The sequence below is a fragment of the Botryllus schlosseri genome, chromosome 13 (genome assembly GCF_051294905.1).
Source record: "Botryllus schlosseri isolate E-star chromosome 13, Bs_hap1, whole genome shotgun sequence".
Lineage (NCBI taxonomy): Eukaryota > Metazoa > Chordata > Ascidiacea > Stolidobranchia > Styelidae > Botryllus > Botryllus schlosseri.
The window spans coordinates 1,803,188-1,830,830 of NC_137248.1; the positions used below are offsets into that span (position 1 = coordinate 1,803,188).

General features: G+C 39.1%; 3 protein-coding genes across 3 annotated transcripts in view; 2 read left to right on the top strand and 1 right to left on the bottom strand.

The window, feature by feature from the left end:
• The window catches only part of LOC145454834 (ATP synthase F(0) complex subunit e, mitochondrial-like), an 88,650-nt gene that overhangs the window by 4,262 nt on the left and 56,745 nt on the right, over window positions 1-27,643 (top strand). The window lies entirely within an intron of this gene.
• LOC145454822 (solute carrier family 25 member 32-like) lies at window positions 1,399-7,525 on the bottom strand. Its single transcript, XM_080332814.1, has 8 exons — window positions 7,399-7,525; window positions 7,018-7,133; window positions 5,907-6,057; window positions 5,349-5,437; window positions 5,081-5,232; window positions 4,382-4,495; window positions 3,505-3,650; window positions 1,399-3,205 (listed from the first exon to the last, which is right to left on the bottom strand). The coding sequence occupies exons 1-8, from the start codon at window positions 7,458-7,460 to the stop codon at window positions 3,073-3,075; spliced, it is 963 nt and encodes a 320-aa protein (XP_080188940.1). The 5' UTR covers window positions 7,461-7,525; the 3' UTR covers window positions 1,399-3,072.
• The window catches only part of LOC145454801 (tetratricopeptide repeat protein 41-like), a 33,451-nt gene continuing 17,881 nt past the window's right edge, over window positions 12,074-27,643 (top strand). Inside the window, exons 1-8 of the mRNA XM_080332785.1 lie at window positions 12,074-12,930; window positions 15,961-16,098; window positions 18,263-18,365; window positions 18,993-19,110; window positions 21,525-21,625; window positions 22,128-22,282; window positions 23,166-23,342; window positions 24,694-24,853. Coding sequence (XP_080188911.1) covers window positions 12,177-12,930; window positions 15,961-16,098; window positions 18,263-18,365; window positions 18,993-19,110; window positions 21,525-21,625; window positions 22,128-22,282; window positions 23,166-23,342; window positions 24,694-24,853 — 1,706 coding nt within the window. The 5' untranslated portion in view covers window positions 12,074-12,176. The remainder of the gene's footprint in view (window positions 12,931-15,960; window positions 16,099-18,262; window positions 18,366-18,992; window positions 19,111-21,524; window positions 21,626-22,127; window positions 22,283-23,165; window positions 23,343-24,693; window positions 24,854-27,643) is intronic.

Sequence of the window (27,643 nt, forward strand, 5' to 3'; positions counted from 1 at the left end):
TCTGAAAAAAGGTAGACTTGAAAATTATAGATAAATACACTCACTGGAGGCTTTGTCGTGATAGATTCGGAACACGACGTTTGCCCACTTAGGAGAACTTTGGTTAAGAGGCCGTCGCGGGCCCAACAAAATTGTCTCGCGAACTGCACTTTTAGCACATCTTAACTAGTTCAAATATAAGGGGAAATTTGTATGTAAAGGAGCATTTGAACATACTTCCAGCAAAAACCAGCCAAAAGGAGCATAGGTTCGAAAATAACTAGTTGACTACTTGACAGTTCGGACATGAAAAATTTGGTAAATCCGTTACAATTCGAAAGTAAAATTCCCCCTAAAAATTACGAAATTCCCCCTCGGTTGGGAACCACTAGCCTAGGCTAGGAGACTAAGACGACTAGAGAGAGAGAGAGAGAGAGTCTTCATTTTCATCCAACCCAACCAAAATAGTCTTTGAGATCTTAGCAGCCTTTGAGATCAGACACCCACCTGGGCCGAGACGATGTAAATAGGAGGCATGTACTGTACACTGAATGAAAGTAAAAGAAGATGCAAGCGATAAAATCAGGTCGCAACTGACGGAAGGCTAGATCGATATGTCAGGTCGTGGTCCGGTAACTGGTGAGGGCTGACTAGTAGGCTATTCATTCAGAAGAAATTGTTAAAAGTTTATTTGAAATCTTTCTAAAGAATAGCCATCAGCCATCCCATACATTCGATGATATACATACAATATTATCAACACAGGGGCCAACATCTTGAAATGGGTAAATGGAAACCTTTCTAACTTGGTACTACCTTGTAAATTGCTATGCTACTGCAATAGATTCGCCAATGTTTAATTCAACATGGACTTCTTACTTTTAAGCGCGAGCCCTCCTCGACGGTGGGGACAGCTCGCACTTGAAAGTCATAAACTTGTGGTTCGGCTTCGGCGCCCAGGCGTACACTTCGATGTTGCTGTGAAGGGCGATGAAACATAAATGCAGTAGTGCAGGGGTGTCAAACATACGGCCAGCGTCATCACCTTGACTCGACTATCTCATTACCCACTTTTTACGTTACTTTTGTGTTGGTGAATAAGAAAGAAAAATAAGGTCAGCACTCTGATTCGACTCCCGAATCCGCGGGACGTATTTCGCGTCAGTTATGACGATTTTCAGATGACCCTGTCCATTGGGCAACTGGAATGGAGGACGACTTGCCAATAAGGAGGACATTCAGGCGTCCTCGGAAGACATTTTCAATTTCCTGAAAAGGAGGACGTATGGTAATCCGACGGCCGAATACGATATAACCGGCCGGGCATTGCTGTCCAGCACAACCTCAAGACCATAGTTTAGTGATGAACGGAGGCTCGTTCTAATCATCCCTGCCAATTACTAGATAACCCACACAAACGTTCACAATATCGCTTTATTCTCACATAGATTGAAGAAAGAAATGCGAGCACTTCATAAATATAAATTAGACGCGGAACTGGAGCAAAAATGATATGAATTCAGAGACGACGTGATTCATCGTCGGCACAAATCACACATATTCAAATGGGAAACCATCGGTAGGGCTGAGCACAACGATTTGAGTCCTCGACAGCACACGAAACATGCAGCAGAAAGCTACGCAAGTTACTGCAAACGACTTATCTGTGAAGTCGTGGTCAGCAAAGTCAACAACCCCAACGAAATAGGTATTGGTCGAAGAAAAGTCAAATTATCTCATGTCAAGCGTCACATATTTGAACTTTTCACGTCACTTCTAGGGTTACAATATTTTGCGATCCGGAAGAGGACACTTTTTAGAAATCACAGGACTGAAAAAAATTTCTCGAACTCGAAAAACCCGCTCTAACGTAATTTTGAATGCGTTTTTGTGGGATTTCCAAAGGTTAGGGTTACTATAAGTCCTCTTTTAGGATTTGTCCTTCTTTTTCAGGTTTTTCCTAATGTCCTTCGAGGACGCCAAATGTCCCCGTTTTGGGAAATTCGTCCTACTTTACAGCTGGGCCAATGGACAGGGTCATCTGAAAATCGTCATAACCGACTCAAAATAGGTAATATGGAAGTTCTAGCGGGCCATTCAGGAGTCGAACGAAAGTAACTTCTTTTTTTTCCAGACACCATCACTAAATTCAAGTAAAAAGTGGGTAAATTGGGAGTCAAAATGATATTGATGACCCAATTTTTATTTTACTCGACAATATTTGAAGTAAATATTGCAAAATCTACCGTTTTCTATTCGATCAAGTAACTTTTACGATTTGTCAAGTGTCCTCCTTTCATTACAAAATATGGTAACGATACCAAACGTCGTCTTTCAAGAGGATTTGACCCCGACGCAGCGAACGTCAGCGTTTCGTAAAAAAAATCGGGTATAACGGGAGTCGAGTCAAAGTGATGACCGATTTTTTTAGTCGACAGAGTGCTATCGGTCAAAAAGTTTTCAAAATCACTAGTTTACTTTTTCGGTGTGCAGCTTTCAGTGTCCTCTATTTCGGGCCTCAAAATATGGTAATCCCAGTTTTCATGTAGCCACCCTTGCCGTCACTGCTGTCAAAATCCAGATTTCACATCATTTATGGCGTTTTTTCGTTGTGTCTGCACAGTCGCCTGGCCGTCAGAGCTATAAAGGACGAATTGCCAAAAAGGAGGATATTTGGATTTGGGTGTTCTTGCAGGACATTTTCGATTTATTGACCTTATGGTAACCCTACTTGAATAAGTGGGTTGAAGCGGATTGAACTAAAATTGAACTTGGAATCGGACTCGAGTCGAAACTATAAAAGTGAGATTGACTTGTGACTCGGAACCTCGTGGCTTGGTTACAACCCTGCCATAAATTTCTACTCAATTACAAGTAGTAGTAGCGATTTCAAGACGTTTCACTACAAGTGCGAGTGGTAGAAGCAAATGAGCTCTCGATTTTGCCCAGCTTTAACCATCAGTCTTGTCAATTCAGCTGGAACCATATTTCAAAAGATAACAGTCCAGCGTTACTGAGATTCATTGAATTTTAACAGTACTGGCACATAGATATCCGATAAATTCTTCACAGTATCTCAAATCCGTTTGCTTTTCAACTTTCGGACATCCCGTGTATGAGATGATGCGACACAGTCTCATAGACATAGAACGTTATGCAGCACGCAGGAGTGACGCGCAGCAGATTGGCCCCGAGCCCTTTGTAGAAACCCCGCCAGGTTTCATTTCTGAAAGGGGACACAAGTTAGCAACCGTAAAAAACACTCAAATGAAATAAAATTTTACAAGCAAGTCAGTAAAGGTGTTCAAAAACAATTAAAAAACTACTTGCAATTGAGCAAGTCTTCATTACTTCTACTCGAGCAGTTTACAGACTTTTCATTTTCTATTACCACTTGAAGTAGTATTGACTTGGAAATTGCTACAACTCGAGTAGAAATTCAAGTCGTTACTTCTACTTGAGTAGCCACGGTGACTACTTCGACTATTACATTCGGTATAAGACTCTCCCTACTCAAAATCTCACCTCCAAGTTCTCCTGACGACATCCGCCACCCCTGTGTACTTTTGATGCTGGTCCTGTAGACGCGCCCGTACAACTTGATACGGATACGTTGAGCTTGCTGCGATAAATTTAGAAACTGCCGACATAGCTATCAGATCCAACGCGTCCTTAGAGAGAGAATTTATTCACCATTGCAAAAATTCAAACATGGAACTCTAATTTTCAGGGTTGTAATGACTCGAGTCATTTTTTCAAATATGGAACCAGGAGACTTGCTATCACAAAAATAATATCCATATATATCATGTGGACCATATGTACTAAATTTCGGTTATATAGTTTTGACTCGAGTCAAGTCGAGTCATTTTCAATTCGTCACCGAGTTGAGTCCGTGTCCAAGTCGGGGCTTGCAAAGGGTCGAGTTCGAGTCATAGTGTTTACCGTTCGGTTTCGAGCTCAAATCATGTTCAATCCATTTTACCAGCTCTGCCCAAGTGATATCGAATGGCTCGCATTCATAATGTACTAATTTTCTTCACTTAACAATTTCTGGCCCTATTTTTCAAGTATCAGTGCGGACGGACGAAATAGGAATAATGTGGTAACTTTACTATTCCGTGAAGTTACAATGAAATGTCCGTCTTGGCTGTCCCAGTCTCAAGTCGTATGACTCGGACGAGTCATGCACAATGGCTCGAGTACGAGTCGAGTCAATGCACAAACTAACCCAAGTCAATTCACGAAAATTATCGCGACTTGTGTCGAGTCATGACTCGAGTCATTACAGCCCCGGCAAGACGTGATCATGAGAAAGCTTTCATGATATATGAATGTAATAGCCGAGATACACACCTTAATTGATCTGCGATATAAATGCATTCTACTAAAAAGTCCTCACCAGTTTACGTTCTGGTCCATAGTCATATTTGTCGCGATACCAATGTTTTAGCTTTTCGTAAACGAGAAACTGAACAGCCCCGTGCGATGTTCCGATCAATCCTGGAACAAAACCCTGTAAATTTACAAATTTGCAACCGGTTAAACGACGCGACATAAACACATATCTGCAGTATACAATTAAATAATATATTCATTGGGTTGTTCAAAAATAACTAATTTTTTTTCCAAATTTAACTGTCTATTTGACAAAATTGCACACCGAATTTGGCTAAATCTAACCTGTAATCCAATATATTCTCTTCTACGGGTTCGAATTGAGCCAAATTTGTTATGTGCATTGTTTTTCGAGACAACTGAACAATTTCATGGCTTCTCGGTGAAATTTGAATTTTTTTTAAAATTTACGTGAATCAATTCAAAATTTTCTGATTATTATATCTGCTCTTCAACCGGCTGGGATTGAGCCAAATTTGGTGAACACCGTTTTTCAAGCAACCTAACGATTTTATTAATTAGCCAGTGAAATTTGTTGAAAAATATATTATTGAACCATCCAAATATTCATATTGAAATAAACCCAAATGCTTTCGGTTGACACTCGTCAGGGGTAATCGTCAGCGACTAGCAGAGAATCGGAAAGAACTTTGCATATCAACAATCGTATCACCAGCATGAAATTTCAAACAATCCTCCTCACCTTGTATAGACCCCGAATTCCATTCTCCTTGTACAACGAGGTCAGGGCATCAAACATTCCACGGTATTTCCTCCCCGGCTGGTTCTCGTATTCGAGGCACAAGCGAGTTTTTGTGATCCAAATGGGATTGGTCATCGCTATTGTCATTGAACCTGAAACAAAATCAATCGGAATCTAGCATTTACGTTATAACTCTTCTAGTCGAGTGATTTTCCACATTTAAGAAAATGACTTGAGTCATAACAACTATGACGGATAATTGACTCACCAGACACACATCCGCACAGAAGGTATTTGGAAACACTCAGTTGAGGATTTAGCGACCCATCTCCAAGAAGAACTTTGAATGTGTTGTAGCTGAAAATAAAAGCAGCTAAAACATGCATTAAAAGCAGGATTAGACAACTATGGAATTTTCAGCTTTTTTAAGTAGATCAGATTTAGAATTATAGCTACAGTTTATTCCAAAATTAGAATTAGTGAATTAGCAAAAACTTGAAAATCGAATTACATTCCGAATTAAAAAGAAATGCAACAAAAATCAAGTTCACTTCACATCAAATGAGAATGGCAAATGTCTGTACAGTAAGGTTGGATTGTTTCACACTAATCAGTTCTCGTACAGCATTTTCAGGAAAACCAGAAATTAGCCCAGAATTAAAATGAGAGATCGTAGAAACATTTTACAAGTTAGATCATAATTAGATTCTAATTAGTCTTAATACACAGATAGAATCATCTATTTGTCCGAGCCTGATTCAAGGCCACAGCCATGAGCTCAATGGCAAATCAATGGAGATGAGGTATGGATCTAAAAATAACTTACTAGAAGAAGTAAAACCCCCAGCTGAGTCCATTTCCAACAATGTTCGGTGTTACACCTCTGTAGAGTCCAGCAATTCCATCTGCTTTGAAGACTTCTTTGGCGCAATGCCACATGCTGCGATATTGTGGTCTAGATGCGATGCCATCGCTTACTGAAAAAAATATAATTGAATAGTATATTGATATTGAAATGAACCCAAATATTTTCGGTTGACACTCGTCGAGGGTAATCGTCAGCAACTAGTAGAGAATTGGAAAGAACATTGTATATTAACAATTGTATCACAAAATATGACGTCACTGGCATGAAATTTCGAATAAGACAGCGTTCAATGTGCTATTTTTAGATGGTACACAAACTCATTGGCTGGTTTATAGTGATAAAAGTCTACTCCAATAAACAAAACAAACTGTGAACGGTCTCTCCCAATGACGAGAAATCTGTCGCCCCGATAATTTTTCGCACAAGCAGGATTATCAAACAGATGCTTGCAGACGGCAGAATTTATGGCTTTTGACTGCTCAGCATCAAGCTTGAGGGGATGAGCCAAGGGTGAGTTTTTCACCGAGCGTGATGCACGTGTTCTAATAAATCTAGGGACATGCTGTATTATGCGGTCCTGCCATTCTTCCCACGTAGCCACAATTACAGTACCACTTATATTCGTATACTATATTACTTAATTGTGTTGGTCTTCACTGTGCCGTAAAACACTTACTGACCGCAGAGATCAATTGTTTTACGAAACGGGTGGTAAAAGGAGCAGTCCAAGGTAGATGGATAGTAACATCTTTGGTTATTCGTTCGGTAGGTACTGCTGACTTTGCTGTGTTGTAGTGAGGAGACTTCCCAAGAGAGAAACCCTCGGAACTTTAGATTATCAATAAATACAAACACAGAAAGAAAACAAATATTAATAACAAACAGCATCATTTGAGTTAATTGTTACTAGCACGTATTTGAAAACACTACAAGATTACGATACAATGAAAAGATAGGAAGGTTGTAAAATGGAAACAATTGAAATTGAATGAATACAATGCAAATTCAATTTAGCTGTGGCTCGAGAGCAGAGAGTCAAAACATTATCTTTAAAAAATCTAAACTTCACCAGAAAATCTGATTTTGACGAGGTCGAGCGGATGTAGAATTGTCGTGGACACGATGCCTCCGCTCATTCCGGCAGCAAGATGCTCATATCGAAAGGAGGATCGAATGTTGCGGAAGCTGCAAATAATACGCAGATATAATTATGCAGATATTTGGTTTCAAAAGGCAATATCACGGAATCATAGTTAAATAACATTATACAATGGTCAATAGGCGTAGGCCTATATGGCGTTACTTTGCCAGCAGTGCCAGGACAGAGTAATAATGTACCTAATGGAAGCGAAGTGTTCTCAAGAGCCAAGTGGCCTTGTGGGCTTAAGCTTTAAATTTAACATGCAATGAAACAAGTGATGAATAAGATGAGACGCGAACACGATCTTACCTGAGTTCTTTACCATTTGTTTGCCTCTCCATCGCAATCGCATCTTCGCCACTCTTCGTCATTCCATGAACGACCTAATCTGCTACAACAACAATGATTTTTGAAACGGATTTCTAAAGTCGAGTAAGGCCCCGTGGATATACTCAGATATCGCAGATATCGCAGGTATCGCAGATATCGCAGATATCACTACTGTGGATATACTCAGATATCGCAGATATCGCAGATATCATTGTGGATATACTCAGATATCGCAGATATCACCAAAAACCGCAGACATCGAGGTCATATCAAGGTCACGCTTCGTTTAGAGCGCAGATATCACGTCTTAAGCATGTCTAGGTCGATTCAGTGCGCAGATATCAGGTCCGGACCATGCCTGGGGGAATTTTGTGCGCAGATATCACGTCTTAAGCATGTCTAGGTCGATTAAGTGCGCAGATATCAGGTCTGGACCATACCTGGGCTCTTTTAGTGCGCGGATATCAGCTCCGGAGCATGTCCGAATACAAATAGTGCGCAGATATCAGGTCTGGACCATACCTGGGCTCTTTTGGTGCGCAGATACCAGCTCCGGAGCATGCCCGAATGCAAATAGTGCGCAAATATCAGGTCTGGACCATACCTAGGCTCTTTTGGTGCGCAGATATCAGCTCCGGAGCATGTCCGAATACAAATAGTGCGCAGATATCAGGTCTGGACCATACCTGGGCTCTTTTGGAGCGCAGATATCAGCTCCGCAGCATGTCCGAATACAAATAGTGGCACAGATATCAGGTCTGGACCATACCTGGGCTCTTTTGGTGCGCAGATATCAGCTCCGGAGCATGTCCGAATACAAATAGTGCGCAGATATCAGGTCTAGACCATACCTGCATGGTGCTGTTTCCTGCATAGATATCAGGTCCGCAGCATGTCTGACGCCAAGCGATACGAAGATATCAGACCCGGAGTATGTCTGGATACAAATATTGCGCAGATGTCAGGTTTGGACCATGCCTGAGCGTATTTCTTTGGTCGATATCAACTCCACATCATGTCTGGATGGAAATGGTCAGGCCTGGTCACTGGTCAAAGCTGACCAGTAACAGACCACTTACAGTTATTTTGGAGTCCTCAGGCAGATTTTGCCTGCTTGCATCACTTAGGCTACTCTAGTGCAGAGGTGTCAAACTCAAGTTGTTTCGCGGGCCGCATTCAAACCTTCAGAACATAGGGGATTAGGGGTTCTATTCAAGCGACACGTTTATTCGCAAACAATGGAATTTGCAAAAATACAAATATTGACTGGTTGAATATAGTTACAAATCGCTAAAACATGGGCTCTTACGACGTTATAAGCATATTTCTATGATCCCCTTGTTTCAGTCGTAATCTGGCGTTAACTCTGAGTATGCGTTGGGAGGAATACAAGAGATTTAACTGTAGACGTGGCCGTTGGAATTCGGTTCATTCAAATCGCGATTCGTTTTCCTCTGGTGGTCGGGAACCTTTTCAGTCAGAAGTGATACAGTAGTGCGAACGGAGATATATTTGAATTACATTTTTGTAACTACTATATTCTCCATATATTCATGCATGCAACGATTTCACATTGGCCTTTTCGCTTCTGTGAATAACTAATTCTAGGTCAATTTTTTCCATAAAACTCTGAACTCAGTGTTCTCCATTTTGGCTTACCCGGAATTGCGTGTCAATGTCACCGAATTTTTGCTAATACTGCTAGAGCGAAACCACAAAATAATAGTTAAAATGTGGCCTATGCACATATTTGACCTTTGTTGCATTGAGGGATTATTTAATAGAAGTTTCACGGACTAAAAATCGGAACATTTGTTAGAAATATGCAGGACAAGCATTTCTCCATCAACTCGAAATTTTTTCGCGGGCCGGATAAAATCGTCTGGTCGTATGTTTCACACCCCTGCTCTAGTGGTTATATATCTTTGTACTACATCCAATTCTACTTGAAAAAATTTTAGGGATATAATAATATTTTTTACACTTTGGATTTTGTAAAGTAGAGAGTAGTATTGGCACATGTTTCTATCACGCTTATAAGAATAATTGTCATGATAAATGTTCAAATAGCCCCACACTCCTTGCGAAAAGAGTGTGTATTCACACCTGACGGGCGGAGAAGAGTGGTACAAGAAAACATAACCTAACTAAGAATTATACAGCGGTCATAAATCCTACGTGCCTATACGTGCATACCATTCTACGTTACTACGAGCATGCAGAATTTGGATAAAAATGTTGTAGGCTAGGCTACTGTATTTATACCGCGGTTTAAATCTGAGGTACTTTCAGGTTTTGTGTGTCATGAGTACAGTGTCGTTCAAAAATAACTTTTTTTCCAGATTCCAGCCATTCACTGATAAAATTGTCAGGTTAGCCTAAAAAACGCTGCACGCCAAATTTGGTTAAATTTTAACAAGTATATAAGCCACTGCAGAGCCAATTCAAATTTTTAATTTATTAGAAAAAATGTTTGAAAAAATTTCAAATTTTCCTGTCAACCCCCAGAAATTGTTGAATTTTCTTCAAAGACGATGCAAAACAAATTTGAATCAATTCCAACTGTAGAAGCGGAGTTATTTGAGTTTTTCGTTGATAATTCTCGGATTGTTTACCAATTATTCCCGAAGAATTCGACGCGGCTCGGATTTCGTGCTAATGCGTGAGCTGAACAAAGCGCAGATGGTCGGAGTTTCTCATTTAGCTGTTTCAACAGTATTTACCATGTTTGTCGAATAGGCCTACCTGCGTATTCGATTAAGTTGACCGTCGCAACGCTCTATTTGTATCCGGACATGCTCCGAAGCTAACATCTGCGCATGAAAAAGACGCCAAACCTGATATCTGCGCACTGGTTAGGGAATTATATGTTCAATGCTCATATAGGTGCTGATATCTGCGCACCATTTGTATCCGGACATGCTCCGGAGCTGATATCTGCACACCAAAAGAGCCTAGGTATGGTCCAGACCTGATATCTGCCCACTATTTGTATTCGGACATGCTCCGGAGCTGATATCTGCGCACCAAAAGAATCCAGGTATGGTCCAGACCTGATATCTGCGCACTATTTGTATCCGGACATGCTCCGGAGCTGATATCTGCACACCAAAAGAGCCCAGGTATGGTCCAGACCTGATATCTGCGCACTATTTGTATTCGGACATGCTCCGGAGCTGATATCTGCGCACCAAAAGAGCCCAGGTATGGTCCAGACCTGATATCTGCGCACTATTTGTATTCGGACATGCTCCGGAGCTGATATCTGCGCACCAAAAGAGCCCAGGTATGCTCCGGATCTGATATCTGCGCACTGAATCGACCTAGACATGCTTAAGACGTGATATCTGCGCTCTAAACGAAGCGTGACCTTTATATGACCTCGATGTCTGCGGTTTTTGGTGATATCTGCGATATCTGAGTATATCCACATTGATATCTGCGATATCTGCGATATCTGAGTATATCCACAGTAGTGATATCTGCGATATCTGCGATACCTGCGATATCTGCGATATCTGAGTATATCCACGGGGCCGTCGAGTAATGTCGCCAATGTCAATCACGCATGCATGGTGCAATATTTTAAAATCCTAATCCATTCAGAATTTGATCATAAATCCAAGTCCAAATCGTTTTCCATTTCGCATCCAGCCCGAATCTAAACCCATATCATAATCCATATTCAATGCTGGAACTCAGTATAGCGTACCTATGAAGTCGAAAGAATCCCTAGTTTGACTGAAAACCATTCTTTAGTAAATTCAAATTCGGCTCAAATATTATTGTTCATACGATATCGGCTTCCGAAATCCAAATAAAATCCATTATCTGCAGCCGGTTGTCAGCTGGAACCATGTAAACAACTTTACTACGATACAGATGTTGCTGGCGTATGCTTCGTCGCTTGCCGAGCGAATGCAAAGTTGGATATTTTTAGGATTTTAGGTATCAGTCACGCGTAATGTATAGAAGCTGTATAGGAATTTGTAAAATGTAAAAATCGGCATTTGAATATGATTATGCCAAAACGAGAGTAGGCCTATTCAATAAGTGGGAAGATTTGTCGTAGACCGCCGGATCTACGGAGAGGTTTTATCTTCATTCAACCTTGAGATTGAATGTACCAACAGGCAAATGTCTTCTTCATATGATTTCATGGTGATTTGCTTGAGTTTGATTCTTTGCCCATTTTGTTACCGTATTCACTCACACTCAGTTCACTTTATTAAGAATTTCATCTGTTCAAACAGCACAAAATCGTGATATAATGAAATCATTCCGCACGCATAATTCTATCATTATCCATAGCTTAACTGTTACATATTACTGATCACGGTACTATAGTTTGAAACTATAGGACAGACTCACTGGAACTATACATATTGACATAATATCGATTGATCATAGATATTCTTATTGTAAATATTGTCTCTTCCTATCTCAACAGTCGATTCCATACTGTAACGCTGTTGAGATGACATGTAATTTACATTTCTCCTTCTGAAGAGGCTCAGAACTTCAATATACAATTGAATAATATTTTCATTTTGAAATGAATATTTATGGCTGACACTTGTCAAGGGTAAACGTCAGCAACTAGTAGAGAATCGAAAAGAAGATTGTATATCAACAATCGCACTTTTGTCCTCAATAATGCGTATTTGTACCCTTGATTCAGATGGAAAAACATACTTTCGTATGAGTATTTTCTCCGAAATATAGATAAAGTACACCAAAAGTTGATAATCCACAGAATGTCGGATGTAGACTTGATTTCCCCTTTTATTTCGGGTACATTCGAAGGTTTTGAGGAAGAATTCAACCATTTATACTCGAATATCTTCCCACGTTTGGACGACCTCTGCAAGTGCAGAGGATCAAGATTTTTACCTTCCTGTGACCGTAGAACTGCCATTGAAACAAGAAGCTCATCAAGTCTTCAGTTAAGCAATGCGCTGGACTGCATCAAAAAATGCTCACCATATTTCATGGCTATATTTGGACAACAGTATGGCCCACATAGGCCAGTCAAGGAAACTGTTATTGAAATGAAAGCAGGACATGGACGACAGAGTATTGGTCCAGGCAACTTATCTTTAGTTGATCTCAATATCGTAACAGCCAGCAAAAGAGGACATTGGTGGCTTTTAGACAAAAAATGGCAGTATTGTAGCATGCTGGAAATGGAGATACAAGCCGCAGCCTTAGAAACGGAACCAGCTTCAAAGCATTGCTACTTTTACATCCGAGACTATAAGAAAAATTATTTGAAACAAGGCAAAGAAAATGATACGACCATCGATGAATTGTCATCAATTGACGGATTCTCGCTGTTTGAAGCGGAAAGTGCATATGCGGAGAAGAAACTCGATGCGTTGAAGCTTAGAATTTGTAAAAAAGGCTGGCCGGTAAAATATTTTTCAAGTCCTGCTGAACTCGGGGAAATGATTGTTGAAGACTGGGCCAAGATTGTTGACTTGATGTGTCCATCGCCGTACATACGTACTGGTATGTATATTCATATTTATAGTATCTAGTTATTATAAATATTTGCCTAGCTAGGCACATTTCAAGGACTACGCCAAGTCGTTTCGACACCTTCCTATCTTTTCATTGTATTGCAATGGTAGCTCAGCGATCCGTATCATGATTTGATTTGACTGTAGATCTAAAGGGGCACTGTGCTCTAAAAATGATGTGGTTGCAGATCGAGGAAAAATTTTGGCCGCAGCCATTTTCTTCGGAAATCCACCGTCATGGAGCTGCAATTAAATGACACTTGCGTAGGACCTTTCCGCTCCAGCTGCCGCGGCTGTGCGTCATTTCATGACCCGTTGTGAAATTTATGGTGGCCATGATTTTTTTCGCAATCTGCGCTTCAATTTGAGTCCATCATTTTTAGATCGCAATGCCCCTTTAATGCCTGTGCAACCCCTATCCATTCACTGGGACTGGTTTTTCTCAGGGTTGTAATGACTCGAGTCATGACTCGACTCGAGTCACGGTTTTCTGTAGACTCGACTAGACTTGAGTCATTTTCTCAAAATACGAAAATGACTCGATTCGAGTCAATCTGCGTATTGACTTGACTTGGACTCGAGTCATTGCGCATGACTCGAACCAAGTTATGTGACTCGAGACTCAGACAGTCAAGACTGACATTTCATTGTAATTTCAAAGAATATTAAAGTAACCAAACTATTGGGTATTTCGTCTATTGGTACTGGTACTTGAAAATGTGATCAGAAACAGTTAAAAGTGAGGAAAATTAGATTATTATAAATTCGAACCATTCGATAGCACCAAACAGAGTTATAAAAATGTGTTTAACAAGACTTTAACTGGAAAATGAGCAGCCAACACTATGACTTGGACTCGGACTCGAGTCATAATACTATGACTCGGACTCGACCCTCTGCTCGCTGAATTGGACTCGGACTTGACTCGATTGTGAATTGAAAATGACTGGATTTGACTCGAGTCAAAACTGTCAAAGTGAAAATGACCTGTCACTCGGAGCCTTGTGACTTGGTTACAACCCCGGTTTGTCTTGCCAATGGCTGGGTTGTGGGGAGTAGGGCCTACAGCCGGCAGGAATAGAACCCTCGACCTTTGGTTTGCGGGGCTACAGATGCAACCATTGATATACTGTAATTGTCGTCCTCTTTTTATCAATGGACTGCATGGCGAACCTAGAATTATGACCAACAGTAATAAGTAGCCCATAATGCCATACACTAAAATATTGGATTATGCAACCAGATCTTGAGAGTGCTGGGCAGGCCTACTTGGTCTCTAATATGTCAATTGCTAATAATTTTAGACTAGCCTATTTCCACTAGTAGGCCTACTTAACAGTTTTCGTTTTTTTATGCATTCTAAGCCTAAAATACTCACTTTTTGCTTTCTTGGAAATTGCCACTTCTACTTCTATTTGAATAGAAATTCACCGTTACTTTGACTCGTGTGCCAACAACGCCTACTTTGATAACCTCTAAATGCAATACTCTTATAAATGTGTTGTCAGAGAAAAGTTCAATTGGCATCAAAATATCAAATATTTATTTCAATGGATTGTTACCATAGTTTCAAGTTTCCGGTTAATTTCTTTGTTCTATTTATGTTGAATATTATATTCATATTGAAATGAACCCAAATATTTTCGGCTGACACTCATCGGGGGTGATCGTCAGCAACTAGCATTACCCCTGATGAGTGTCACCCGAAAATATATTGGATCATTTCAATATTAATGTACTATTCAATTTTATATTGAAGTTCTGTAGCTCCAAGAAGTTCTTTATATTTATGTGTATGTGTAAGTTGCTGGTAATTCAGAGCTTTGCGCCTAATACAGACATTAATATCATACTTTACCAATTAGGATATGTTCCCCAAGCTTATAGAGTTAACTTTTAATGGATCTTCCGGGCAATTGTTCCGTCTGTGAATGGGAATTGACGAATACAATGGCAGACTTATCTTACAAAGGAGAAGATGATACAATAGGCTACTTTTCAAGGCTTGATATGGCGGTGTCACAGTAATAGGCCAATTTGTTGACCTCCAGGCCCGTAATGCCACTATTCATTGTTATCGATGGTTTTCTGGTGGCATAATGATACTTTATTGAAAATAAGACGTCAATGATGGTCCCATGTAGCAGAGTTTGACAACTAGAATAAGTTTTTGAAAATTAATGTAAGAATTAGAATTATAGCTACACAGTTTTTTTTTCAAATTGTATTAGAATTAGAATCAATGAGTTCACAAAGGCTTGGAAATTATATCCCGAAATACAACTAAAACCAAGTTCATTTCCTGTCAAATCAGAGTTGATGCTTGTGAGCAAGAGAATGGCAAATGCCTGTACACCTAAGATTGGACCGTTTCACACTACAGTTCTCTTTAATTTTCTGGCTAAACCAGAAATTTGATTAGAATTAGATCATAGAAACATTTCACAAATTAGATTACCAGGATTTTTCTCCAATTAGTTTAATTAGACAACTTGAATTAACTATTGAACAGCATATTCAATATTCATATTGAAATGAATCCGAATATTTTTGGCTGATACTCGTCAGGGGTAATCGTCAGCAACTAGTAGAGAATTGGAAAGTAGGCTACCATTTTATGTACGGTACTAGGCTAGTTGCTAACGATTACCCCTGACGAGTGTCAGACGGAAATATTCGGGCTCATTTCAATATGAATAAACTATTCAATTGTATGTTGAAGTTTTGTACCTCCAAGAAGCTCTTTAGAATTAACTAGTCGTCCATATCTGTTTAGTCACAAAGGCTTTGCTTTACTTTATAGCGAGAGGTGGTCAAAGTAGTCAACTGCTACTCAAGTAGAAGTAAAAGTAGATACAACGCCATAAATTTGTACCTAATTACTTATCTAATTGTCCAAGTCTGCTATATGGAAGGACTGTCAAAAGTTTTCACTCTAGTATTTTCACAACTGCCTCGTGATTTTTCAGTTTTACTATAAATGTGTGTCATCTGTTTTGAAATCACTTTTTCTTTGCAGAGTTCAACGACGCACTGAGATGGAATCATTTGATGGTGGTGAAACATACCAGGAGGTACCGGTCCACGGAAGAGCTTAGTAAAATCAAGCAGATCTTGACCGATCATTGCTCTCGGCCATCTGCAATCTCCAATACTGGTGAGGTTAATATTGGCACTTGCACACCTGGTATAGGGAATCCAAGTCGGACATGTACGAACTATCAATATGGTTATTTGACGGTCAACAAACTATTGGTTTTTTGAGTGGTTCTAGTTCTAGTTGCAAATTTTGAAAAGTTAGTAGTTCCAGTTCTAGTAACGAATTTTTAAAAGTGAGTAGGTCCTAGTTCTAGTTATAGTGGCAAGTTTTGAAAAGTGAGGAGTTCTAGTTCTTGTTCTAGTTTTGAAAAGTGGGTAACTCTAGTTCTGGTTGAGAGAGAGAGAGAGAGAGAATTTATTCGGTCCATGAACATTGATAATACACAGATAGATAAATACAAAGCAAAGTATATATAATTCAGAACCAGGCTGTAGCGAAGGGATCGGGAGATCATCAAGTCAGCTACAGCCTGAAAGGATGGTTGTAATATGAAACTTATAACATAATATAACATGTTCGCAATGCAAAAAATGTAACATATTCGCAATGTATCAGAATCAGATGAAAAATTAAGTGGGATCATTCACAGTAGGTAACCTAAAGAATAGACGAGATAACACTATGGCACTGGCTACAGGAATACAAACTAGGCAAAGAGATGTTGATTGACAAATTTATGAAGAATGTTTATAATTTCCTACAAGATATTCGTGAAACATTTGTTTAAAGATACGGAGTGGTTTATCTTTAATATGAGGCGGAATGGAGTTCCATATACAAGGACCTTGGAAACTGATAGTCTTAGGATGTTCTCGGGGTAAGAATAGATTCATAGAAGAGCCTCGGGTATTGTGTGAATGGTGACTGGTGAGATGAGTAAAATAGTCTAGGAAGATATCTGGCAGGCTCTCACTGTAGTAGCCATTCATGAGCTTACCTATTTCATATAAGTGGATATCTTCAACTTTTAAGATGTTCAAGCGACTATATAAAGGATTTACACTATCTCTGCGATTGCCGAGACAAGTCAATTTAATTGCTTTATTCTGTAGGCTTTTAATCCGATTCAAGTATTTGGCTTTAGCTGAGCCCCACAATACGACCCCATAAGTCAAGTGCGAGTGGAAGAGTGTGTGATATATTGTTAGTCGTGTGGAAAGTGGCAATAGGAAACGAATTTTTCTTAAGATTCCTATGGCTTTTGATAGTTTAATGCAAATTGAATTAATGTGATCACCCCAGGATAGATTATTATCTATAATTATGCCAAGATAGGATAGAGACGTCTGGAAAGTAAGTCTTTCATTATTGAGCTTTAGTACTATGTCTTTTGGAGTACCTTTACCAAAGAACATACCGTGTGCTTTTGAAGTATTTATTGTTAGTCTGTTGCTACACCTCCAGTCATTTATTTTTGTTAGATTTGAATTACATGAATACTCAAGGTCAGCTGTGTTACAAGATGAGAGCATGAGAGATGTATCATCTGCAAACAGTTGAATTGTGAAGTCCGATACATTGTCTATATCATTAATATATATTAAAAATAGAAAAGGACCCAGAACTGATCCTTGAGGTACACCCATTTCAATTTCAAGCTTATCTGTTGAGACTTCACCATTTTTAACAAATTGCCATCTATTACATAAGTAGGACTGTAGCAGCTGATGCATGTTGAACATTTTGAAAATCCAGTAGTTCGCACAAGTCTGCTCCGAGTAGTTGAATCTTCCGCTAGTCCATCATGATTATAATTTCGTATCAAAACTAAGTGAATCCAAATTGTAGTATTAGAAAATGAAGTTTCAGTTTAATAAGTATCACAGCAGGCCTAGCTATTGTGACCTGGACACTGAAATAAATAAAAACATATTTTATACGATTGTTGATATGCGATGTTCTTTCCAATTCTGTACTAGTTGGTGACGATTACCCCTGACGAGTGTCAGCCGAAAATATTTGAATTCAAAATAATCACATTTTCTGTTCTAGAACCTTCCATGCATCGATCCATGTTTGATAGATGTCGAGTGGGCTACTGAAAACTTTTGTATTTTGGGTTTCAACTTGGAGTATTGCTTGAAATAATTTCGTTTGTGAACTTTCTTTCATAGAGATTTGCCTATGACGCTCTTCTTACAAGGAGGCTACGCCATTTTTAGCAAGTTGATTAATTGTTGAATAATTTGGATCGTAATTTCAAATAATATTCCATTTGCAGGTAACGCCCTGATCGAACAGAGCGACGAGCTTTTTGAAACCGCGCCTCAACCTGGGTTTGGACTGTTTTCTTCCTGCATGCCCAGAAAAGACCATCTCGCTCTGTAAGTATCTTTTAACACATACAATGTACATGAACCAGGGTCCATGTTTTCTTCAAGTAGCCTACAATGAAAATCCGAATTTAAGATGTAAACAAATCTAATCAATTTTACAATAATTATGCTAATATTCATTTGACTTTATCCCAAAATAACTTACAAGGAACTAGAGTAGCCTAGAGTTGCATAAATTTGCAGAAAAAGTCATAGTGTCAAGACTCGAGTCCGAGTCCAAGTCATAGAGTTCACTGTTCAGTATCATGTTCAAGTCAGTCTCAACTCATTTCTGTGAAACTCTTGGGTGATATCAAAGGCCTAGCATTCATAATATACTAATTTTGTTTCTCTCTTAACATGTTTAGTCAAACAGATATAAGACAGTTTCTGAGCTTATTTGTCAAGTAGGGCTCCTGATGCATGAGACTTTAATCAAGTGATACAGAATGTAACATGTCATATGGCTTGGTTGAGTCTACAAAAATTTGCTACTCAATTCATAACAACGCTGGATTGAACTAATTTAACCATGAGAAATATCTACGTATGTAACTGTCAAGCCAATGTTGGCTGTATTCAATTTGAAATATTTCAATGTTTGTGTGCTATTTTGAGCTCCGTTGGCTTCTACAGGCAGAATCAATCTTCTGGTCCAGGAAAGAAAATATTGGTGCTGGTTGGAGATGCTGGCAGTGGTAAAACATCGTTGATAGCCCGGTGGTTGCAACAGTTCAAGGAATCCGATACTTTGGTGAGTGCGTTATTGAATTCCAGTACTAATCAGCTTTGTAAGTCACCAAGAGCAGGGTTGTAATGAGTCACGATTTTCTGATGACTTGACCGATTTTCGAAAAACCCAGAAATGACTCGACTCGAGCCAATCTGTGCATTGACTCGACTTGGACTCGAGTCATTGCGCGTGACTCGAACCAAGTCATGTGACTCGAAACGTAGACGGCCAAGACCGACATTTCATTGTAATTTCGAAGAATAGTTGAGTTACCACACTATTGGAATTTCGTCTATTGGTACTGGTACTTGAACAGGCGACCATAAACTGCTAAAAGTGAAGAAATTAGTATTACAAATGCGAACCATTCGATATCAACAAACAGAGTTAACAGGACTTTAACTGGAAACTCAGCAGTCAAAACAATGACTTGGACTCGGACTTGAGTCATAAAACCAAAATTTTCGTTGATAAATTAACAATTAGTGGCAAGGAGAGTATAATACCAATAATCTCTCACAACCCTACTCCAAACAGTAGAATTAATACCCGAGTCAGATTTGAGAACTCAAATCATTGTGCCCAGTTTAATCTTTTCATTAAAACGGTTTATTTGTGTTTCCAGTCAATAGCAATGAAAGTCACTTGAGAAGACTATTTATTTTGTCTGTTTAGAAATACCGACCGTGTCTTACAGAGATTTAATTATAATACATCAGAGGACATTTGTTTCACCGGCTGTGTATATTTGTCATTCTTCTCAGTGGATGAAAAATTATGACTGTTGTATATATACCCCAGTAAAGCTATGAAATGCTAACACTGACACCTATCTGTACAGGCCTACCCACCAAATAATTATCGGATATTAGGTTTAGGCAATGTTCAATAACTCCTAGCATATGCATTACTAGATGGACATCACTGCTTATTAGGGCTCTTCAAAAATGACTATTTTTCTCAATTCGTACTGGCTACTTGATAAAATTGTTAGGTTACCTAATTTAAGCCTACACACCGAATTTGGTTCAATTCCAACCAGTAGCCGCATTGCTACAGGAGAAAAAAAGTTACTATTTAATATATTGAAATAAATAACAAAAAATTTGAAAACCCCATGAAAGTGTTAGGTTGTCTATAGAAACGACGTTCACCAAATTTGGTTGAATTCCAACCAGTGGAAGCGGAGTTATTGATGTCGGAAAATTTGGATTATGAATGAACTAGTATTTACGGTGACCAATTCTTTAATTATTTATTATAGTGGTGCCCACCCCAAATGCTATTTTATTCAAATCCAAATTTTTCGACGGCAATAACTTCGCTTCCGCCGGTTGGAATTGAACCAAATTTGGTGAACATCGTTTCTATAGACAACCTAACACTTTTCATGGGGTAGAACAGAAAATTTTCAAATTTTTTGTTATTTATTTTTATATAATAAATAGAAACTTTCTTCTCCTGTAGCAATGCGTCTACTGGTAGGAATTGAACCAACACGCAAAAGGATGTGCTGCCTGCTTTTCATCAAAGTATGGTCATATATGAATACAAATGCCAACTGTGACAGTCGGTACGTGGGACGCACATCCCAACGCTTGCTAGAGCGTATCAAACAGCATGTTCCTTAGGGGATAAGATCGGCATCGCAGTCTCCTAACTCTGAAAATATCACTCAGCAATGTAATCAGAAACACGCATCAAAATCCCAATCGTACAGCCAAGTGTTGGCATGTAGTTCTTCAATTGGCCAGCATTTGATCGACAACCCGTCTTGTGCCTCAAACTATTCAGACGACATGTTTTCAGTTTTATACAAGGGTAGAACCATATTTCATTTAACAGCTTTGGAATCCACTTTCATCAAACTCAACAACCCGGTCCTTTGTCGACAGAAAGAATTTTTGTATAATCTTAAAATCTCACACTAGTTGTATACGCCGCATTGTTGCTATGGTTGAATTTCCATTCATGTTATTTATAAATTTTCATTATTGCGTCACAATTCGCCATTTGGTTTTGAATCCATCTCTGTTCTGTATCCTTTATCGTGCCGGTTGCTCTTGATGAGAGGCACGCGAAAAGTTCTTCGAGTCAATAAATATGAATTTACTGTTAAAAGCCGTGTTCAAGTTTTGTACCACCAATCAGCTATTGAACCAAATTTGTTGTGTAGGCTTGAATTAGGTAACCTAACAATTTTATCAAGTAGCAAGTGCGATTTGAGAAAAAAAGTCATTTTTGAAATTGAAGAGCCCAACTGCTTATATGCTGAAATAATAAAAAATGCCAAATTTCGGAGAAAATACATTTTGGGCCTATGCAAAAAAACAGGCATTCGCAGATTTGTGAGAATAGAATCATTTAGACGTCATTTTCTCTTGTTTTCAAATTATTGAACCCTGATGTGATACTTTGTACGTAACATTTCGCAGGTCTTATCTGAATTTATCGGGACCACTCAGGAAAGCAGAGACATCGGCTTCATTATGAGAAGATGCGTTAAAGTGATTCGAGAACTTGTTTTCAAAAGGAAGTAAGCGACTCAATTAGATATAAAACAACTATTCCCAAATAGCTAAATCCATGTTAGGCAAAGTGGTTTAATATACAATTGAATGATATATTCAAATCGAAATGCACAATGTAAAGATGTGCTGCATTTAACTCAAGCCATCCACTCGCCTTGATTATTCAAATTTTCACGCAGTAGATGTCATATTTGGTGATACGATTGTTGATATACAATGTTCTTTCCCGTCCTCTGCTAGTTACTGACGATGACCCCTGACGAGTGTCAGCCAAAAATATTCGGGTTTATATCAGCATGAATTTATCATACAACTGTATATTGAAGCTCTGTGCCTCCAAAAGTCTCATCATTTACTCATTACCAAAAAAAAAAACTATTTTGGGTGATTGATTTTAGTCAAGTTGTGACTATGGTGTAAAATTTCAGGAAATAGTCTTCTACCGCAGGGACTTATATTACTGTGTGTGCCCATATAATTGAATGTCTGTGAAATTCCGTTTCTTAGAATGACGCAGACCGAATTACTGCAAGACACATCATCGTTCTCAACTCTATCCTCCGTGTTCCGAAACTGTCTCGGGCTGGTGCCTTGCGTTTTAGTACTCGACAGTGTCAATGACTTAAAGCCTAGTATGGAGCAAGATATCAGCCTTATCAAAAGTGAGAATCTCTTCCATATGTTACAAATGTCAGAATTGTGAGGTAACAGATTGGTCAGATTGGTCACTAATTCTTATTTTGCATCTGGACCTATAACACTGGTCAACACATATTTTTCGGCAGACGAAGTAAGAGTGGTTTTGGGGGTTCTGAAGGGCACTGATTCCGAATATGACCTTAGTTTTTTTCAAATTGGCTCCTGTTGTGGAGATAACCCATGGGGCTATTTTGACCGAAAACTCCCATTTTTGCGGTAATGACCTGATATAACATCGGCTCAGTCGTACTACAAAGTTTAGAAATTCAATCTACTTCTTATTTTAGAACACAGAAAATTCTTTTAAATCAAAATACAGCAACAGCACTGTATTTAAAGTTGATAGATACATCATAGTTCAGTATGATAGATTCATCAGACTTTCACGGATATCATGTACATAAATAAATTCCAGTCATGTATATAAGTATATACTTGGATACTCAAATAACATGGCATTAATTCATTCAGTTTTACGTCAACCACCTATTGTAAATTTGAAATCATTTGCAATCAAATATTATTAATATATTTCAAAGCACAATAGTTTTTTTGGGCGGTTTTCGCCTATAAGCAGTTTCTCGAAAGGTTCCGGCAATGGTCTGCTATAATACGTTCAATTGTTCATCTCATCTGCCCTGATATCTTTCTTTTGTTGTTCTGTGTTCTGCCTAAAGAAAATTTTCATTTTGTTGGCCAGTGTAATGTTATGAATCATTTTTGCTGAAACATCACCTTTTCTGTAGATTTGTTCAAAACTGCAATTTTGTACGCTCTTACCGAGAATGGTATTAGATTTGTTGCTTTTTTACTCTGATTTTATAACACCGAGCACTACCTCTACAGAACTGGACTGGTTGCCTGATACTTTACCAGACTCGTGCCGCGTTGTGTTCAGTACTCGGCGTTCAGACTTATCGTTTAAAGTGCTGTCGTCAAGACAAGACGTTCAACTGATATCCATGCCTGCGCCTTCAAAACACGATCAGATAGCCATCGTAAAAGACGCGATGCCTCATCGACGTAAGTATTTTTCGTTTAATCGCACTGTTTCATCCGGAATTGGTCAACTACATATTTTTTATCTTTTCCATATCAGATTAGAATTAGAATTAGCAAAACCTTGGACAATGAATTCGATTCGCAATTAGAAGGAAATACAACAAAAATCGAGCTCAGTTCATGTCAAATCAGAAGTCATGCTCATAACCATGACAATGGCAAATGTCTGTACACCAAGCTTGGCTCGTTGCGCACTATACCGTTCTCCTGTCAGGTTTGTAACCAAGTCACAAGTCAATCTCACTTTTATAGTTTTGACTCGAATCAAGTCGAGTCATTTTTAATTCACCACCGAGTCCAAGTCTGGGAGTAGAGGGTCGAGTCCGAGTCATAGTGTTTTGACTCGAGTCCGCGTCCAAGTCATTGCGTTCACTGTTCAGTTTTGAGTTGATTCCGGTTCAACCCACTTTTTTCAACTCTGCTCGAGTGACATAGAATGGCTCGCATTCATAATATCGTAATTTTGCTCAGTCCTAACAGTTTCTGACCCTATTTTCCAAGTATCAGGGCTGATAGACGAAATACCAATACTATCGTGACTTTACTATTCTTCGAAGTTACAATGAAATCTCTGTCTTGGCCGTCCTAGTCTCGAGTCATAAGACTGGGTTCCAGTCATGCACAATGACTCGAATCGAGTCAATTTACGCGATTAAAAAATGACTCGAGTCAAGTCAAATCACCAAAAAAAATCACAAATTCACAAATTAGATTAGAGTTAGGCTACCGGATTTTATCTATAATTAGTCTAATTAGGAAACTATAATTATGTAGTTGTCTCAGTCTGGTTTCATCGCATAATTCGCGAGATATCTACCGATGATATTGTGTGTAGAGTGAGATTGATAAAAGCAAATATGTCTCATTTGTGTAGTAATTTGTTGTGTAAAACAGGGGTATTGTTATATGTACATTAATATTGCATATGCGTTTTGCAGTGTTTTGTATTTGTGCAGTCCGTATGTTTGAATCTTCCATTCGTGATACGATTGTTGACATGCATTGTTCTTTCCAATTCTCTACTAGTTGCTGACGATTGCCCCCTGACGAGTGTCAGCCGAAAATATTCGGGTTCATTTCAATATGAATACACTATTCAATTATATATTGAAGTTCTGTACCTACAAGAAGCTCTTCTTTCATTCATCTATGGAACGTGGGTCGTCAGACTCGCAATGAATAACGAGCAGAGGCAGTCAAAGTTGTCGTTGCTAAATTTCTATTTGATTACAAGTAAAAGTCTCTATTTCCAAGATCTTCAAAACTAGTTCAAGCATTAATATTTTAATTTGATTGTATTTTTCTTTTCCAGAGGCCTCGATCGGTACTACAAATTCTGAAAAACTGACGGTAAACCGTTTGAGTGAAAAACCGCTTTTTCTTGTCACACTGTCTGGATTGATATCGTCGTGCGTCAGTGAACGAGAAGTGAACAAGGTCATCGAGAAATGTACTGAATTGAGAACGTTCAGGTGATTTTGTGATTTGTGAATCTCACCCGTGTTCGGTGACGTCATATTCGGTGATACGATTGTTGCTATACAATGTTCTTTCCAATTCTCGACTAGTTGCTCACAATTACCCCTGACGAGTGTCGGCCGAAAATACTCGGGAGTAATTTCAATATGAATATTAGGGTTGTTCAGAATTGACCGACTTTCAAAAAGTCTAGGTTTTCAGTCCGTTTCCCATGCCTTATACCTTAAAAACAAATTCTGGCAACTTTTTTTTGTAATTCACCCCCTGCATCCGTGTGCACATTGCCGTTTTTTCACGCACCTAAAAATTTCTTCGGAATTAGGGGATTCCCCCGTTGTCAGTGACTCGACAGGAATGGCGTGTGTTCTCATTGACGTGACGCGCATGTTCTAGCGCTGATGAAGCGCTAAGCACGGCTGTGAAACGGGGATCATTGATTAGTCAGGTGCCTTGCTGCTTTGTTGTTGATGGACTGTGTTTACGATTGAGGTGCAGGACTTATCAGGCGACGTTTTGACTCATGCTATTAGCGAGTTTAGCGCGTGATTAGTGAACATAGTATTATAGCAGTATACAACTATTTAATATAATGAACTTGATACTCTTTTCCTTTCTACTGGGATAGAAACAAAGCTTGCAAATGTCTATTCCAGAGACTGGGGAAAACCGCCAGTCGGTTGCTCTAAATTTTTTGTTATATCCCAAGATATCAATATACTGGTATGAGTTTTTCCAATTTAGGAATAGCTATCTTCGATAATCTATAACTGGATCTAATCTGGCTACTCCTGTGCAGTGTGCAAGTTATGCAGTATGTGTTCGACCTAAAACTCTAAAAGAACTGAAATGTTTTCCACTATTCTTTGTTGCTTGACTGAGTTTATGTATATCTGTTTTTCTAGGATTAGCTGTAGTGCGAAATGTCTGACAAAAAAAAGAAAATCGTCATATAGTGCAGCAGTACCGAAGAAAACTAGAAGAACACGATCGCAGACACAGCATTTCTTAGTTGGGCATCTGAGGAAGCCATTACGGGATCGAAGTTGCCCACTCTGAGGCAAGTTATGCAATATGTGCTACACCTGAGAGAGCATTCATTTTTAAAAAATGAACCAGTCAAGTCACACATCCAGATCGCAGTAGATGAAGTGATCGCTTTTTGGCTACTTGCTGGCATAAAGACTATCACAAAACTCAATGCCACTAAAAGATTGGAAACAGTATGGAAACAATGGCTGTCACTAAAGAAAACTGCAGGCCGGCAATATGTATCAAAACAACAAAGCGACTTTGAAGCCAAACTGAGTAAGCTATGGGATATAGGAGCCCCTGACGCGATAGCGACAATTGAAGCAAGTAGACTTCTTTCTGACGATAAAAAACGTGAAGACATAGCATTTTATCAGGATCAAAGGGGTCCGAGATTAGCAACGATCGGTGGCAAAGATAAAGTGTTGAAAGCGAAAATCATGCAACAAAAGAGAGGGACCATGAGTGCAAGAGAGTCTGCACCAGCATCAAGTAGCGAAGGTGAATTTACAGAGAGCTCATCTATATTTTCACAGGTAGCTGACACTTCTCACAGCACTGATTTTGAACTTGCACAGTCGACATCTGGTCATTCCGCTAAATTTGTGACTCTAAAAGCTCCTGTAAACCTATTCAGCGACGAGGACCTATGCCAGGTTTTTGATCGCTTGAAAGTCAGTGATAATGCCGCTACCATGATAACTGCAGCACTGATTAAAGCTTGCGATGGCAACCCTAATGACTTCCATCTTTCAAGATCTGGGACCTATCGACGGCGCATTGCAAATCGTTTGAAAATTTCCGAATCTATCTTTGAAAAAATATCCATCAATCCACCAGTGCACATTGCGTTGCACTGGGATGGAAAGCTCACTAAGAGTCGTCTAGGATATCAATTTGAGGCCTTGGCAGTGCTCGCATCGTCTGCGTATTCCGGCGCAATTAAGAAAGGGAAACTTCTTGGCATTCAAACTCTGGAAAGTGCTACAGGAAAAGCACAGGCTGATGCATAATTTGAACTGCTGGAACTTTGGAATTTAACAAAATCTGTTAGAGCTCTTGTGTTTGACACAACATCCTCAAAAACAAATAAAAAAAGGTGCGGTTCCATTACTTGAAGAATTGATTAACAGGAAAGTTTTCTACAATGCCTGTCGCCATCATATTTATGAACTGGTCATTCGAGAGGTTTGGAAGTGTTTGTTTGGATCGACAACCACATGCCCTGAAAACACGGATTTTAATACCTTTAAGAAGAAGTGGAAACATATTGATAAATCAAGAAGCTATAAAACGCTGAAGTTTATTGAAGGCAGCTGGTTGGCGATGAAAGCTGATGAAGCAAAGCAAGAAATAATTCCACTGATGAAACTTAATGATGTAAAGCAGAAAGAAGTCTTGATAAGAGATGACTACAGAGAATGTGCAACAGGCACCTTGGCGATTTTGGATGACAAATATGTTGATCATCGTTTTCGCAAGCCTGGTGCTACTCATAGCGCTAGATGGATGAGTCAAGTCCTGTACTGTCAAAAAATGTTCATGTGGAGTGAGCAAATGGACTATTCTGAAGAGTTCATTGGAAAGTTGGAACGAATCAATACATTCATTGCTTTGTTTTATGTTCCAGCTTGGTTGAAAACTGGTATTGCATGTGACGCACCTTGGAATGATCTCAAATTCCTTCATGACATGAAAAACTTTTCATTATGCGATCTCACTGTTGCTGATGTGGCATACAAGAAATTGCGAAA

Excerpts from the sequence above, each read along its gene's own strand:
- LOC145454822 (XM_080332814.1), bottom strand. The coding sequence starts at position 7,460 with ATGACGAAGAGTGGCGAAGATGCGATTGCGATGGAGAGGCAAACAAAT. Across the intron at positions 7,134-7,398 it reads ACAAATGGTAAAGAACTCAG|CTTCCGCAACATTCGATCCT; the intron begins GTAAGATCGTGT and ends TATTATTTGCAG. Across the intron at positions 5,233-5,348 it reads TCTGTGCGGATGTGTGTCTG|GTTCAATGACAATAGCGATG; the intron begins GTGAGTCAATTA and ends ATTTTGTTTCAG.